Raw genomic sequence first — 16671 nt, 5'->3', positions numbered from 1 at the left:
TAGAGATTCTGCAGACGCTGGAAGTCCCAGGTAATACCCACAGGTCGCTGGAGGAACTCAGCAGGTCAGGCAACAACTATGGAGAGGAATAAAGAGTAGACATTTCAGGCCAAAACCCTTCATCGGGATTTTGTGTGTGTTACTATGGTAATACCCTGTTATTTTCTCTTTTCAAGCCGAAGAGCACAGGTCCAACACCATTAAAGACAGTGCAGAACATATTTGTGCTTGTCTGAGCAGCCCACTGGGGAAAGATTTTCCCACTTTCATCATTCCTCCAGCATAACATGTCACAATGCTCATCTACCCCTTCTTCGAAGACACAATGAACATTACCCAAATCAAATTAGAAAGATGCATCAGCAAAGTCATTTATTCTCTAGAGTAAATATTAGTTCTCTAGCTGCTCCCCGCAGATCCACTCATTATGTCTATTACAATCATTCTGTTCACTTACATCTAAATTCTCTGACTTTATTCTGCATTGTTTTTGTTTTACTTCATTCTCCCTCAATGCACTCTGTCAGGGATTGATCTGTAATGCACAGTATGCAAGACAAGCTTTTCACTGCATGTGACATTAATGAACCAACTGCAATTCCACCATGAGCACTCCACAAAGGTGCTACAGGTCTCCAGTGATTCACAGTCTTGCCACAAAGCTAATGGCATGCCCAACCCCTTTAAGTAAAACAAATTGCTCCATGCACCCCTGGATAAGAAAAAACAAGACATGATGAGGTCACTTTCAGGTTGGAGGGGCAACATCTCATATTCCGTCTGAGTAGCACCCAGCCTGATGGCTTGAACCTCAGTTTCTCACGTTTCTGTTAGTTCTCCCCCACCCCCCTGCTCTTGCTTTCTTTTCCCATTCCACACTCTGGTTCCTGTCTCACACCTTCTCCTCATAAGCGAACACGTCACTCTGGCGCCCAACCTCCTTCCCTTTTCCCATGTTGCACTGTCTACTCCTGCCAGATTCCTTCTTCTACGTAAATCTTCCATCTATCACCTCCTAGCTCCTTACCTCATCCTCTTCCTCCACCCAACCACCCACCTTTCACCTCACCTGGCTCCACCTATCACCGGACAGCTTGTATTTCTTCCCCTCCCACCAGCTTATGATTCTGGCTCCTTCCCCCTGATAAAGGGTCTCAGCCCAAAATTTTGACTATTTCTCTCCACTGAGTTCCTCCGCCATTTTGTGTGTGTTGCAGAATCTCTTGTGTTCATGTGTGATTGTGCTCGCAGCTCCTTCCACAGCAATTCTTTTCTTTGTGCCAGGCTGGGAAGTGTGGACAGGTAGGAACAGGCAGTGCTTCTCCTCCCTAATTCTTCTGGGAGTTGTCTGAGGAAGGCTCGCACGGTGTGTTGTGCCCGCTTTGGATTTCAGCTCAGCAGGAAATAAGGGCTAGTATGTAATCATCATACTGGTTTATTTCAAGAGGTGGAGAGTGATGAGGTTCGTACTGTGGTCACTCTCCATCAGGCTGCACAACACTGCCTATCAAAAGGAGAATGCTTTATGGTGTGAAGTAAATTGATGTCCTAATCTGTCATGGCTGGAGTAAAGTTTTACAACCTCATTTATTAAGCAAAGCTTTATCCTTTCTCCAATTCCTAGAAAATAAAACACTAAACGTAATCCTTTCCTTCCTCTACATCCATAAATTTCTGCAGAACCGTCCACGTTAAACCTAACTTCTTTATGAGACCACAGATGCCAACAGCTGTTTTACATCATAAAATATGTAAAACGTGAAACGTTCCAGAAAAATCAATTAAAACCATCGCAGGTACATTTCAAAGGCTGACTACCATCTACTATTTACTCTGCTAATCTCTGTTTCCCTTGAGAATAAATTTCTACCTTTGGAATTATTGTGCACTAGTCCTGCAAAATAATAACTCTTTTATGGATAACAAGTTATTTACAATATGTTCAAATGCCCTACTTAGTTACAAAACATTAACAAAGAATGAAATGTTTAGAGACTGCTTTTAAATTTTAATTTTTCTTCACCCAAAGCATAAAAAGTCTTCAATGCGTACAGATCAAAATGATGCCAACGCAATGTGTTTTTAGTTGCATATCTTTCTCAAAGTTGAAAATAAATTTATTATCAAAGTACGTACTGTATATGCCACCATATACCACCCTGAGATTCATTCTCTTGCAGGCATTCACAGTAGAACAAAGAAATACAATAGAATCAATCAAAACACAAACAAAGCCTAACAAACAACCAATGTGCAAAAGACAAGCTCAGCAAATACCAAAAAAAATCATAAATAAGTAAATGAATAATACTGAGAGCATGAGTGGTAGAGTCCTTGGAAGTCCATAGGCTGTGGAATCAGTTCAGTTTTGAGGAAAGTGGTTCAGCAGCCTGGTTACCTGTTACAGAACCTGGTGTTGTGGAACCCAAGACTGCTGTTGTGACAGCTCTCCTGCACGGTTGTAAAAGGACTTACTTTCTGGCAGATAAACAACAGCAGAAGTGAGTTTCATTTTTCAGATTGTACTTTGTCGTTGAAACTCAGCCCTGGATTCAAATTACTTGAAGAGGCTCAGAAATCGTATGGACTCCCCACTGGCAAGTTTCATATAACTTGGAATAAGATAGTCTGCACTAGACCTAACTTTATGTTAGAAATTCTTCTAAACCCTGTAGTACGTTTAATGGTCTGAGGCAATTGGATTAAAGGAGGACACAAACAGCAGAAATTAATAGTAAAAGACAGCTTAGAAATTTCCGTGCACCCTAACGAGAGCACTGGTGAAGGAAGGGAGGGGGTTAGGTTGGAGCTGGAATACAAAAATAGCAGGAGTCCTGGGGATTTGGAGATAGGGTCTCAGATAGATGGATAGATAGATAGATACTTTACTGATCTCAAAGGAAATTACAGTGTTATAGTAGCATTACAAGTGCACAAATATACAAATATAAAAATATTAGAAGAGAAGTGAGATGAATAAACAATAAGTTACCTCAAACAGTCTAACAGGACGGGGTCATCACTTCCCTGGCTATAGGTTGACTCATTATAGAGCCTAATGGCCGAGGGTAAGATTGACTATAGGAATCTAGGTCTTGGTCAGACTGCGAGATGGGAGAGGGGTATATTGGTGGAACTTAAGGATGAGACTGCAATCTAGAGCTGCATTTGAAGGAATTGCAATCAGGTTCAAGGACAGCTTCCATCATGTTAAGACCCCCGAATGGTCTTTTCGTATGATAATATGGACTCTTGGCCTTGTAACCGACCTGTTGTGATCTTACACTATTTATCTGCACTGTGCTTTCTCGGTAGCGTTTACACGCTCTTCTGCAAATGCCGTTGTTTTACCTTGTTTCATGTCAGTGTACTGAGATGATTTGATCTCTATGAACAGTATGCAAGACAAGCTTTAAGTTGTGTTTTAGTGAATGTGACAATAACAAACCAATGCCAATACAGACCACATGCAGGCAAATGTGGATTTAAGACTGACATCGTCCTCATCAAACATCATTTGGTGAACGGACTCGCCCCGTGCTGTACTGCTCTGAGTTCTGTGAAGATTTCATTGCCCCTGAGTGTCCTAAACATGGAATGTCCTGGAACATCATCGTATGATTTTCCCAGTAGTTTCCGAAAGGATTGCTGCATGAGGAATCATGCAATGTGATGCATACACTCCATCGGATATCTCAGAAAAGGTACAGTTATCTTGGAAAATAATCCAATAATGACTGTTGATATTGTTTACTTTACAGTAGGAGATTTGGTATGCCACCAAAGACTCTTGCAAATTTCTACAGAGGTATACAACCTCAGGGTCATCCATTTGGAACGGAGATGAGGAAGAATTTCTTTAGCCAGAGAGTGGTGAATCTGTGGAATTCGTTGCCAAAAGGTGGCTGTGGAGTCTAAGCCTTTGGGTATATTGAGGTTGGTAGATTCTTGATTGGTCAGGGGATGAAGGGATACTGGGAGAAGGCAGGAGATTGGGGTTGAGAGAGAAATGGATCAGCCATGATGAAATGGCAGAGCAGAATTGATGGGCCACATGGCCTAATTTTGCTCTTGTACCTTATGGCCTTATTGTACTGTGGAGTGCATTTTAACTGGTATGGAGGTGCCACTGCATAGTATCGGAAAAGTCTGCAGAGGGCTGTAAACTCAGCCAGCTCCATCATGGGCACTAGCCTCCCCACCATCAAGGACATCTTCAAAAGGTGATGCCTCAAGAAGGCAGCTTCTATCATTAAGGATCCTCACCATCCAGGACATTCCCTCTTCTCATTATTACCATCAGGGAGGAGGTCCAGAAGCCCGAAGACAAGCACTCAATGTTTTAGAAACAGCTTCTTCCCCTCCACCATCAGACTTCTGAATGGTCCATAAACCCATGAACAATATCACTATTTTGCTCTCCATTTACACTACTTACTTATTTTTAAAATATTTCTTATTGTGACTTAGTAATACTTTATGTATTGCACTGTACTGCTGTTGCAACCAACAGATTTCATAGCCTGTATCACTGACAAGAGAACTAATTCTGAATCAGTAGCTGCACTGAACACTGAAGAGAACTGCATGAAGGGATGTAATGTCCTGTCTTATGTGCACTTGTGACAGGCACTCAGAGTCCTCCACTTCTCCAAACCTGAAGTTGCACTTCTAAGATGCAAGGAGTGACTGCCGTCTGACCCACAAGGAATGCATCGGAAACAGCTGAAAGAAACAGTTAAAACCAGCTAAGCATATAGCCTATCCACCTTATAAAGTTGTGGCTTTATAAGGCATTGGTCAGACCGCACTTGGAGCATTGTGAACAGTTTTTGGCCCCTTATCTAAGAAGGGATGTGCCAGCGTTGCAAAGGGTTCAGAGGAGTTTCACGAGATTCTGGGATTGAAAGGGTTAATGTACGAGGAGTATTTGATTGCTCTGGGCCTGTACTCACTAGAGTTTAAGATGATGAGTGAGGCGGGATCTCAATGAAACCTATTGAATAATAAAAGGCCTAGGCAGAGTGGAAGTAGAGTGGATGAATCTAGGATGAGAAGGCACAGCCTCAGAATACAAGAATGTCCTTTTAGAACAAAAATGAGGAGAAATTTCTTTAGCTTCAGGGTGGCGAATCTGCTGAATTGCCACAGACGGCTGTGGAGGCCAGTCATTAGGTATATTTAAAGCAGAGGTTGATTAGTAAGGGCATCAAAGGCTACAGGGAGAAGGCAGGAGGATGGGGTTGAGAGGGGCAACAAACCAGCCATGATAGGCTGAATGGCTGAACTCTGTGTCTATGTCTTATTAATCTGAAAGACTATAAGCAGATGGCAGTCTTTGTAGTTTAATCAGTTCCAGAGACATTGACAAATTAGAACTGTTATACAGAACCAGGGGGACACGGCAGCACAGTGTCAGACTGTTCAGTCCACGTGCTCTGTTTGGATATTTATCCTCCACTCTACTCTGCTCCTCATTCCAGTTTCTCTCGCCCCATCAGCATATCCTTCTAAAAGCAGCGAAATACAGGAAAAAATGTGCTCATTTCTAAGGAAAGGAAGCAGTAGATGAAACACCCAAGGTAATGAAGGGAAATTTGAAGGATATTGTTAAATAAGCCGAAACATGTGTCCATTGTTCTTAGGACTACCTACGTATACAAAGTAGTCCCACCCTGTTTATTCAGCCTTTTTCCTCTGAGTGGGCGCAGCCACAAAGCCCACATTCTAAAAGGAATAGAATAATAAATGATCCTATCAACAGGAAGGTTCACAAGTTACATCTTCCACTACTAATTGGTGATAGGAAAGATCCACTTAAGATTTTGAAAACTCAGATGTTACCAACATTTAAATAAGGAAACGTTACCTCCTCCACAAGAGGCAGAGCATTCAGAGCGAACAATAGCCCACGTGTAATTGTGTTTCGGAGCTGCCTTACTCTCGGTCTCTGATTTCGGCAAGGCAAATTCCCATCCAATCCCTGGATTTTTTCCCTGTAGTAGTATCTGCGAAAACAAATGTTTGGAAAATACTTTTAATACCTCATTTTCCACTTTGTTAAAAAGTAATAATGCGACAGAAAGGAATATCTTAAATTAACTCTTAACAGTTCGAGAAACTTTTTTTCCCCCATTCATAAATATTTGCTGCTTGCCTGAGAGCAGTAGGCAGCAAACCATCCATACTACACGTTTATTGGAATGCAACAGGTCACAGCAATGAGACCGCTACCTGCAACATCCCACACGGTGTATTTAAATTCAGCTTTAAAACCTGTAAATAATTTCACAGGAATTAAAAAGCAAATGATAATGTATGTTTAAGATTCTATCATGGATAAAGCAGAGGCTGACTAGCAGGAGGTAAAGAGTGGGAATAAAGGGAGCCTTTTCTTACTGGTTGCTGGTGACCAGTGGTGTTTCAAAGGGGTGTGTTTTGGGACCGATTCTTTTTACGTTATACATCAATGATTTGGATGATCGAATTGATGGCTTTGTTGCAAAGTTTGTAGATGATATGAAGATAGGTGGAGGGGCAGGTAGTTTTGAGGAAGTAGGGAGGCTACAGAAAGACTTAGAGGGCAAAGAAATGGCAGATGGAATACAGTGTTGGCAAGTGTATGGTCACGCTCTTTGATAGCAGAAATGAAAGGGTTGACCATTTTCTAAATTGAGAGAAAATACAGAAAACTGAGGCACAAGAAGACTTGGGAGTCCTTGTGCCGGATTCTCTAAAGATTAATTTACAGGTTCAGTCCCTGGTGAGAAAGGCAAATGCAATGTTAGCATTCATTTCAAGAGGACTAGAATTTAAAAGCAATGACACAATGTTGAGACTTTATAAAGCACCAGTGAGGCCTCACTTGGAGTATTGTGAGCAGTTTTGGGTCCCTTAACTCAGAAAGGATGTGCTGAAGCAGGAGAGGGTTCACGAAAATGACTCCAAGATTTTAATGGCTTCTCATATGAAGAGTGTCTGACGGCCTGTATTTACTGGAATTCAGAAGAACAAGGGGTGACTTCATTGAAACCTTAAACACCCTAGCTCTATATACAGTACTGTGCAAAAAGTCTTAGACACTTTAACATTATATACAGTACTGTGAAAAGTCTTAGACACCTTAGCTATTTATACAGTACTGTGCAAAAGTCTTAGACACTTCGGTTATTATATACAGTACTGTGCAAAAAGTCTTTAACACCCTAGCTGGATACACGGTACTGTGAAAAGTCTTAGACACCTTAGCTATTTATACAGTACTGTGCAAAAGTCCTAGAGGCCCTAGCTATATATACAGTATTGGTCAAAATTACACAAGCTTTTTAAAATTTCATTCAAGGACATGGGCTTTGCAGACAGAGCCAGCATTTAGCTGCCCGTCCCTCATTGCCCTTGTCAAGCTGCCTTGTTGAACTTCTGCAATACAACTATGTTTCACTCCCTCTCAATAAAGCCTAGGTGTATGGTGTCAATTGTTTGTTGTTTTTTTTATAAGTCATGTTAAAGCAGGTCCCCAGCAGGTGTGCCTCTGGTGCCTGACCTGAACACGTCAAACACAAGAATCAAGTTTTGCTTACAGGGTTGTTTCACTTTTCATCATTGTTATTTATGTCCATGGTTTCTGCTGATTTTTAAATTGGATGACAGATACATTTCCAACAAAATTGGGAGGTGGCTTTGATGATATTGTTTATTAAATACAGTGTAATATCAAAGGTCAAAGATCAAAGTAAATCTATTATCAAAATACAATAATAAATAAATCACCCTACACTACTTTGAAGTTCTTTATCTTGCTGGCATTTACAGGGAAAGAAAAGAAATATAATAGAATTTATGAAAACTACACATAAACAGGCAGGTGATGGGGTGGAGATACATCTCTACCGAAGGGGGGTGTGAGGTGCTTCTTCCCTCCGCTAGCTCGCAGGCCACCCTTGAGCAAGGCGTAGGACCTGCTCGATCAGGAGCAGATGGTAGATAGTTGCACGAGCAACTGGTGCATGCCACAAGTCCTGGATATGTGACCACTGATGCCAGGCAGACAATCTCTGAAAAGTATTGACAATGGTTTGAGTCACCCGGCTTGTAAAGACACTGCTCAGAAGGCAGCAATGTCAAACCACTTCTGCAGAAAAATCTGCCCAGAATAATCACGGTTGTGGAAAGACCACGATCGCCCACGTCATTCGACAAGGCACACAACGAACAAACAAACTGGAACTATTACGTCTTTCATATCATAGTAAAAAGAATATCTTGATCAATGACCAGTCAATTAAGAGATTTTGCTGGTGCTAAGGATACAATGCGGATTAAGCAGAATGACAGCAGCGATTATCATTACAGAAGGAGATGAGGCCAGTCTGTTCACAAGTCTTGAGGCAGCTTCCTGATGGTGTGGTCTTGTCAATCCCTCTTATCCCAACCTTCGAGTCCTCCATAAAAACAATGAATTCCTTTTTGAGAGCAGCAATCGTCATTGCTGTCTTGTAAGCAGTGAATTCCAGTTGCACCTGAGTGCCTGTGATTCTAGATCCTATTTGGTATAACTGAAGTGATTACTGCATACACTGGGAAGATTTGCCATCACAGATACGGCAAACAATGCAAACTTATTTTACAATAACAGGGCAGTGCTTGATGGAAGATGTGAAAGGTAATTTTACAATGCTGCAGTTAGTAATAAATTGCTAAAAAGGCTATAAATCATAGAAAATTCCTTACTATTATAACCTTTTACTGACTTTTGATTTTTTTCTGTTTTGCATTAAAGTTGGCATAAAGAGGTACATTTGATGTGGAATTCATATAATTTAATGAGAAAGCGAAATGTAATGTCACAACCATGGACACTACTGCAGGGACTACAGTGCCACACGGGTGGACTGTGCAAAAGGTTCGAAAATTGCACTTCTGAGTCTGCAGGTTCCAGCTAATTACTGTCTCATCATGGCGGTATTTAACGCGCTTCTGTTTGTTCTCGTCTTGTCGAGACTTGACCAAAAGCACAGCGACATTTACGCTCCCTGTTTACCCTTGTCCCCGTCCGGGAAAGAAGTCTACTGTTTCGACTGACGCTGTAAAGGAGCGATACTCATTTCATACTAATTATTGCTTCGAGCCACAGTGTTGGCATTAGCTTTCAGAGTTTTAGTTAACGACTCTGTTGGCCCAGCATTTGTTGTTTATCTTTTCCTTTAAGTTCTGCAGCAGTTCTCATTGAAGTCAGTGAACTGTCGACCCACTTCAGTGTCTCTTTCTCCATACATGGGCCATATCCAAATGTTTTGACATGTCGAGAACAATGTATTAATTTGGTAAATCACAAATTGGGACTTACAGTACATGATTCATTGGGAAGTCTGTACTTCACCGTGCTCGAGCTGGATCAAATGGTCCGAAATAGATGTACTTGAATGAGTAATGTGATTCAAGCAAAAGTGGAATTTGAGTACCCAGGAGAACAAGAGCACTGGCATACTTACTTTTAATAATAAATTTAATAACCTTAACCCTAAGCCTAGGGATGGATAAGAGGCATTGATTGAGTGAATACACAGACGTTTTACCAAGGTGGAAATGGCTAATTTCTGGGGGTACTTTTTTAATGTAGCTCAGAAAAGTATGGGGGAAGATGTCAGAGGGAGGTTCATTACATGGAGATTGCTGAGTTGTGGAATGCCCTGCCAGGGGTGGTGGTAGAGGCAGATACATTAGAGGCAATTAAGAAACACTAGATAGGCAATTGGATAATAGGAAAATGGAGGGCTATGTGGGAGGGAAGGGTTAGATTGATCTTAGAGTAGGTCAAAAGTTTAGCAGAACTTTGAGGGCCAAAGGGCCTGTACTGTGCTGTAACGTTCTATGTACTTAGGAATTTTAAACCTTAGTTTTACCTATTAAAAATTTGATATTTTAATTATAAACACAAGAGATTCTGCAAATGCTGGAGGTCTTGAGCAACACACACATACACAAAGCTGGAGGAACTCAGTGAGTCAGGCAGCGTCTATGGAGGGGAGTAAATAGTTAACAGTTTGGGCCAAGACCCTTCATTGTGACCGGAAAATAAGGGGGCAGAAGACAGAATAAGAAGGTGGGAGGGGGTGGGGAGGGAAAGTTGGTGAGACTGGGTGAGGAGGAAGATGGGTGGGTGGGAAGCTGGGAGGGGTGGGTGAGACCAGGTGTGGGGGAAGGTGGGTGGGTGGGGAAGGGAGGACGCATTAAGAATTAATTAATTAATTAAGAATTAAGAATGGGTGGAAGAGGTGAAGGGCTGAAGAAGGAGGCATCTAAATTATGTTTGTTTCAACCTAATCATGAGCTTCTGGGATGCAGAGAGAAACAGCCAACACTATTACACATTGGATAACTAATGATTAAAACAAAAGGCAGGTGAGCTTCAAGCAGTAACTAGTGTATTGGTAGACAGCTACAGACAGTCAGACAGCTCCAATGCGGGCACAACTTTCCCTACTATTGAGAACATCTTCAAGAGGTGGCGGCTCACGAAAGGGGCATCCGTCCTTACGGGCCCTCACTTTCTGGAACATGCCCTCTTCTTGCTACTGCCACCTGGGACGATGTCAAGGAGCCCGAAGATCCAGCAAGAGCCTTTTTTTGCACGATTTCTTTATTTTGTAATTCATAGTAATTCTGTGCAATAGAACTGTACGGCTTTCACAACACAACAGATACAAAGCAGCGTTAATAAACCCTGATTCAGGTCGGAAGTCCAATATTCTCTCCAGCGCTGCCGTTGTAATTTAACTCTCTGACCACTGAGTGCCTCTGCAGCAAACAGGCAGTCTTTACTGTAAACTGCCAGTCGAAAGGATTGCAGCAAAATCCTTTTGGCTGGCAATTTATAGTAAAGGCTGTCTATTTTTAAGAATCTAATCTATGAGAATGGCTGTTTCATTATATTGGAAGTGCTAATCTCTGGGCACTTTGCGAGTGAGAACAGTAAAAGCTGCGAAGGAATTAGGCCGGCTGGACTCTGACAGGGTGCCAATAACATTGGTCCCAGTGGACTGAGTGCAAATTGCAAACGCTCCCTATTATTCTGACACGTCCTCTGTTGGATAAGTTGTCTCCGTTCCAGCGAGTGCAGGCTGCCCCCAAATACACTCATCAGTAGAGACACCCTGAGATGTGTGGGTAAAGGCAGGGATGGTGATTCTAGGAAAACTTTACCTACAGCAGCGTAGTCCACAGAGTATTTCCCTGCATCCCAAAGTGAGCGTCTGGTTCGGGAACTCCTGTGCCTGTCTCGAGGAACATGGAAGTCTCCAGATACAACTTCACAGACAGACAGAGGAAACGATCGTCAGTGTCTATGCAACAAACTGCTCACTGAGAATTGAGAGGGGATTCAATCAAGGCAGGTTGGCTTCTTAGTTTGCTTGCTGTTCTTCCTCCATTAATAAAGTATGGAAACACTGCATAACCTTTTTCTTGATTTCAGGATAAAATAATCCCAAATGAGAGCCAAATACCAAAACAAGGATCTGAGGGAATGCTGCATTTTTTTTTAAAAAAAGGCTTTGAGTACATCCTTCAGTTATTTTCTTTATCCTCCTTTGATAGAACTTCCCCTTCAGGAATCTGGCGTCAAGCATGTAAACCAGTGTAACTGGGGACGTTGGCCAAAGATTAAAGATTAGTTTTATCTGTCACCCTCCAAGAGGGCCATGACCTTGTCACTGGGTTTGGAGGCTTGCCTGCCTCAATGACCCAGAGAGCTATGCTGGCTGAAGTCAAGGCCTTGTGCTTTGGCTCTTGGAAGGGTCGCCCATGCCTAACAGGTCAAAGGGTAGAGGTCAGACTAAGAGTGGTCTACAGGTTCTGTAGATTCAGGGCTATCAACCCTGACTGGTCAAAACAATTGTTATGGAAACGGCAATGAAGTATCCTTCTATATAGGTAGAGACGAAGGACCTTCACTGCTGTCCTAAACACCAGCGGTGTAACGGGCAGTAAGTAAGTTTATTTGTCACATGTACATCAAAAGATTGAAACATATAGTGAAGTATGTCATTTGCATCAAAGACCAATGCTGTCCGAGGATGTGCTGTGGGCAACTCACATACTTCTGGTGCAAATATAGTATACCTGCAACTCACTAACCCTAACTTGTACATCTTTGGAATGTGGGAGGAAACCAGAACACCTGGAGGAAATCCGCATCTCCACAGGGAGAACGTACAAATTCCTTAATAGGCAGTGGTGGGGATTGAACCTCGATGGCTGACGCTGTAGAACGTTACACTAACTGCCATGCTACTGTCCTGACCCTGAAACTGGAAGACAAGTGGATCTTAAGCCGACTTTGGATAAAAAGTTGTCTTTATCCCTAGAGAGATTTGCAGCTGAAGATTCGCTCATTAATTTGGTTTCCTCTGTACTCCTTGCAACATTGCTCTGTGTTTGGAGAATGGCCATAGTTGCATAAATCTGAAGCCTTCGGTACATGAAAGGAATGAGAAGTCTTAAAGTAAAAAAAAAAACCCACTTTGGACACGAGTCTGGTGTTGACTGCAGTCTTTACAGGGTAGTCAACAGATAGCTCCAGAGAGCATGTCTAAACATGTATGTTCTTCACCTGGATACCTATTAGTGTATGCAGCGTATAACATTACCAAGACAGTAACATTGGAAAATTGAATGTATGTGTCACGACGTGTGCTGGCAATATTGGAACTTAGGTGAGTAGGAAAGACATAGAGACAGTGATGAACATTTATTCATTATAATTCCAAAAGAACGTCGGTGGCTCAGCTGAGCGACACCACGAGTAGTAACATTCTCAAAACTAGGACCCTGTGATTAGCGCTAATCAGACGTCCACTTAAATAGTACAGTAACAAGGAATCCCCGAACCTTTGAAAATAAACTAAACAGTTTAAACAGAAAGCACCAGGGGACCACATTACAGAGAGTGAGTTGCTTGAGAAAATGCAGGGTATGTTTAACAACTCTTATCAAACAACAATTAACCAATTCAATTTCTCTAAAATCCATGGAGCCCCACAAAGGCCCAAAGAGCTCATTACAGCATGATGTCGCAGGCTTACTTAACTCTATGTGAGTGCGTGTGCGCGCGCACGCTTGTGTCTGTGTGTGAAGCGGTATTTTCATCATGCTCCATTAAATCAACTACACCAGGGGTTCCCAACCTGGGGTCCACAGTCCCCTTGGTTAATTGTAAGGGTCCATGGCATAAAAGAAGTTTGGCTACCCCTGATCTCCACTGAATAAAGGTGCCAACCTGGAGCAAAACCATGCCCAAGAGACACGAGCTTCTAGAAAAATAATTGATATTGTGTTTGGTCAAACTCTATTACCACAAAGGGTTACAAAGTCTTATACCTGAAAAATGCAGGGGCCCTTCGCTGCAAGAGTTTATTGTTCATAAAGCCCAAACAGACCTCAATGTATAAAGGAGAGGAATAAAAACAGGTAGATCACAAGATTGCATTGAGGAGATGTGGCTGCACTTGTTAGGGCCTTGGAGCAGGAGAAGGAAGCATGGTTCAGGGAATTGAATGTGTTCATTATCAGTAACAGAATTCCAGAGTTAGGATTGACGTTTGGAGTCTGATTTGACGTGTGGCACCCCTAGTTTGAATTCAGCCCCTCAGCTTGTATTGGATTAAAGCTGACAAGAGTGGGGATGGTGTCAAGGGATGGTTAAATTAATAAGCCTAGCTGATTCTAAAGCAAGGTTAGCTTTCAGCTTAATATTGAAAAGATTAAGCTGATGGCAGCGAGTTCGAGCATGGAGTGATCTGACTACTTTTGTGGACTTGGAAGGGGAATTTCAGCTCATTCTTAGCAATATTTCCAGAGCACTTTTCTAAGTGGATTCCTGTGGTCTCTTTAAGTACTACTGGCAAGGCTGCTCAATAATTTTTACAACCAAGCTGCAACTCCTAAGCACATATTCTAGCCATTTGAGAGTGAATTGTTCAGGACGTCCAATAATCAGTTTTGGATCTCAGTCTGTAATGCTTCAGGTCACTCAAGTTGTCCACCTATTTACAGGCATGGTCATACATGGCATGACACAGGTCTTGATAAATGACAAGGTGGCTAAAGTTACCTCGCTTCCCCCCACCACCCCCAACAGCTTTTTGGATTTCCCAGTGACAAAGTATATTAATTCCAATACCCATTCCAACATGTCAGTCCATGGCCTCTTCTACTGCTACTCTCAGCTTGGAGGAGGAACACCTCATATCCATCTGAATAGACTTCAACCTGATGGCATGAGCATCGATTTCTCAAACTTCCTGCAATTTCTCCCCTTCCTTCATCCCTCTTCCTCCATTCCCCACTTTGGATCCCTTTGGACCTCTTTTCATCCCATCATCTGCCCATCACCCGGTGCCCCTCCTCCTTCCATTTCTCCTGTGGTCCACTCTCCTCTCCTCTTCTATGATATTCCATCTTCTTGCACCCTTTACCTTTTCCACCTATCACCTCCCAGCTTCTCACTTCTTTGCCCACCCACCACCTTCCAACTCATACTCCTTCCCCTCCCCCATCTTCTTCTGGTTTCTTCCTCCTTCCATTCCGGTCCTGATGAAGGGTCTGGGCCCGAAACATTGACTGTTCATTCCTTTCCGTAGACGCTGCCCAACCTGCTGAGTTCTTCTGGCATTTTGTATGCATTACTCTGGGTTTCCAGCATCTGCAGAATCTCTTGTGTTCTGGAAGATGATTTCTTATCTGTTCTATGTAATCCAGTATTGTGGTCCAACTATCTTCTGTCTCCCCTACCATTGTCACGTAAACAGCATTGCCTAACATTTCATTTGTTCTTTGAAACTTAAGTTGAGTGCAATCCTTTAAAGATTGTTGCCATGGAAACATAAAAAATCTGTAAGTTTCTCACTTCCCTTCTATGATATTCAGTTCTTCTGGCAACGTTATGTTAGATCAGGGGTTCCCAACCTTTTTTATGCCATGGATTGCTACCATTAACCAAGGGGTCCTTGCACCCCATGCCGGGAACCCCGTCTTAGATGGACTGAACTACGAGAAATCTTCTTGTTTTTACTGTAACATTTTAATTATATGTGGAATTAAGCAACACAGCAGCTCATATTCCCCTGAATTATAATAAACATCAAAAGATTTAAAGACTTACAAAACATCTTACAACAATACATGAACTGAGGGTGTTAGTGCAAAATTACCACAGAAGATGACATAATAGTCTCAGGTGTGTACTAAACCTTTTTCTAACGTGTCTGTTCTTAATCAGAATATGTGTTACTAAGAATGTTGCATTATGACAGCTCTTGGCATCTTACCATTATTCTCCATACTTCATACCCAATGCTCTCTGCAGACCTTATGTTGCTGGCAGGCTTTTAATTAATTACAATACTATCTCAATAATGATCTCCAGTTCTGGATGGAGTTTAGGTGTTCCCAACATTACTGGATTAGATCATACTACAATTTGTCACACCCCATCCAACCTTAACCAAAGTTAGCTTACAAGCCCAACTGTGCTAGAGGAGATGCAAGCATTTGAAACTAGCAGTTAGATATTTTCTTAACAAAACTGTGTATTTACAGCACTAGAATTCTCTAATGTCTGACCCGTCTCTTCTCTTTTCTCATTTCTCATCCTGGCTACCCTTCACTTCTCCTCACCTGCCAATCACCTCGATCTGATTCCCCTCTCTTCCTCTCCTTTCTTCCATATCCACTGTCCTCTTGTATTAGATCCCTTATTTCTTCAGCCGTTAACCTCTTCCACCTATTCCTCCCAGCTTTTCGCTTCTTGCTCCCTCCTCTACCCACCTACCTTCTCCCTCACTTGGTCTGACCTGTCATCTGCCATCTTGTTACACTTTGCTCTTCTCCCACCCAATTCTTTTCGGTCCTGATGAGGAGTCTCGGCTCGAAACGTGAAGTGTCATCCACTTATTCCCCTCCACAGATGCCTCCTGACTTGCTGAGTTGCTCCAGCATTATGTGCGCGCATTGCTCAAAATCAGGGGTACCCAACTTGGGGTCCACAAATCCCCTGGCTAATGGTATGGGTTCATGACAGTGAAAAAGGCTGGGGACCCCCTGCTCTAGATTTAAATCAATTTTCAGCAGTCAACGCAGGACATCACTTCCATCATCTAACTCAGATACAACAAAATCCTCATGAGGAGCTCAAACAAAAATTTAGTGATGCAAGTTATTTTTATGATTTGGCCTCAGCTGCTTTCTGTGGTGCAGAATTCCACAGGTTCTCTAAATCATTGTCACATGGCCAAACACACGAGTGTACTCAAGGAACTCTCGATGTAGGCAGTAATGGCCGCAATCACCTTCGGAGACAGCCTGTAGACTGCCAGTAGATTTCAGAAGAGGGAAACCAGAAGTCCATGAGCCAGTAATCATTGGAGGATCAGAGGTGGAGAGGGTCAGAAACTTCAAATTCTTGTGTGTCACCATCTCAAGAGGACCTCTCCTGGAGCCATCATATAACAATAATTGCAAAGAAAGCACACAGCACCTCTTCTTCCTCCTCAGGAGTCTGCGGAGATTTGGCATGTCATCAAACATCTTAGCAAACTTCTATAGACGTGTGGTGGAAAATGTGCTGACTGGTTGTGGCACAGCCCAGTAAGGGAGCACCAATGCCTTTGAGCA

General features: G+C 42.4%; 1 protein-coding gene across 1 annotated transcript in view; it reads right to left on the bottom strand.

Annotated features, from left to right (window-relative positions):
* Nucleotides 1–16671, bottom strand: part of adamts16 (ADAM metallopeptidase with thrombospondin type 1 motif, 16) — a 194209-nt gene that overhangs the window by 37603 nt on the left and 139935 nt on the right. Inside the window, exon 17 of the mRNA XM_073024361.1 lies at nt 5870–6008. Coding sequence (XP_072880462.1) covers nt 5870–6008 — 139 coding nt within the window. The remainder of the gene's footprint in view (nt 1–5869; nt 6009–16671) is intronic.

This window comes from Hemitrygon akajei, chromosome 20 (assembly GCF_048418815.1).
Source record: "Hemitrygon akajei chromosome 20, sHemAka1.3, whole genome shotgun sequence".
Lineage (NCBI taxonomy): Eukaryota > Metazoa > Chordata > Chondrichthyes > Myliobatiformes > Dasyatidae > Hemitrygon > Hemitrygon akajei.
Note: the sequence above shows the minus strand (reverse complement) of the source record. Positions and strands in the feature narration are given on the sequence as shown.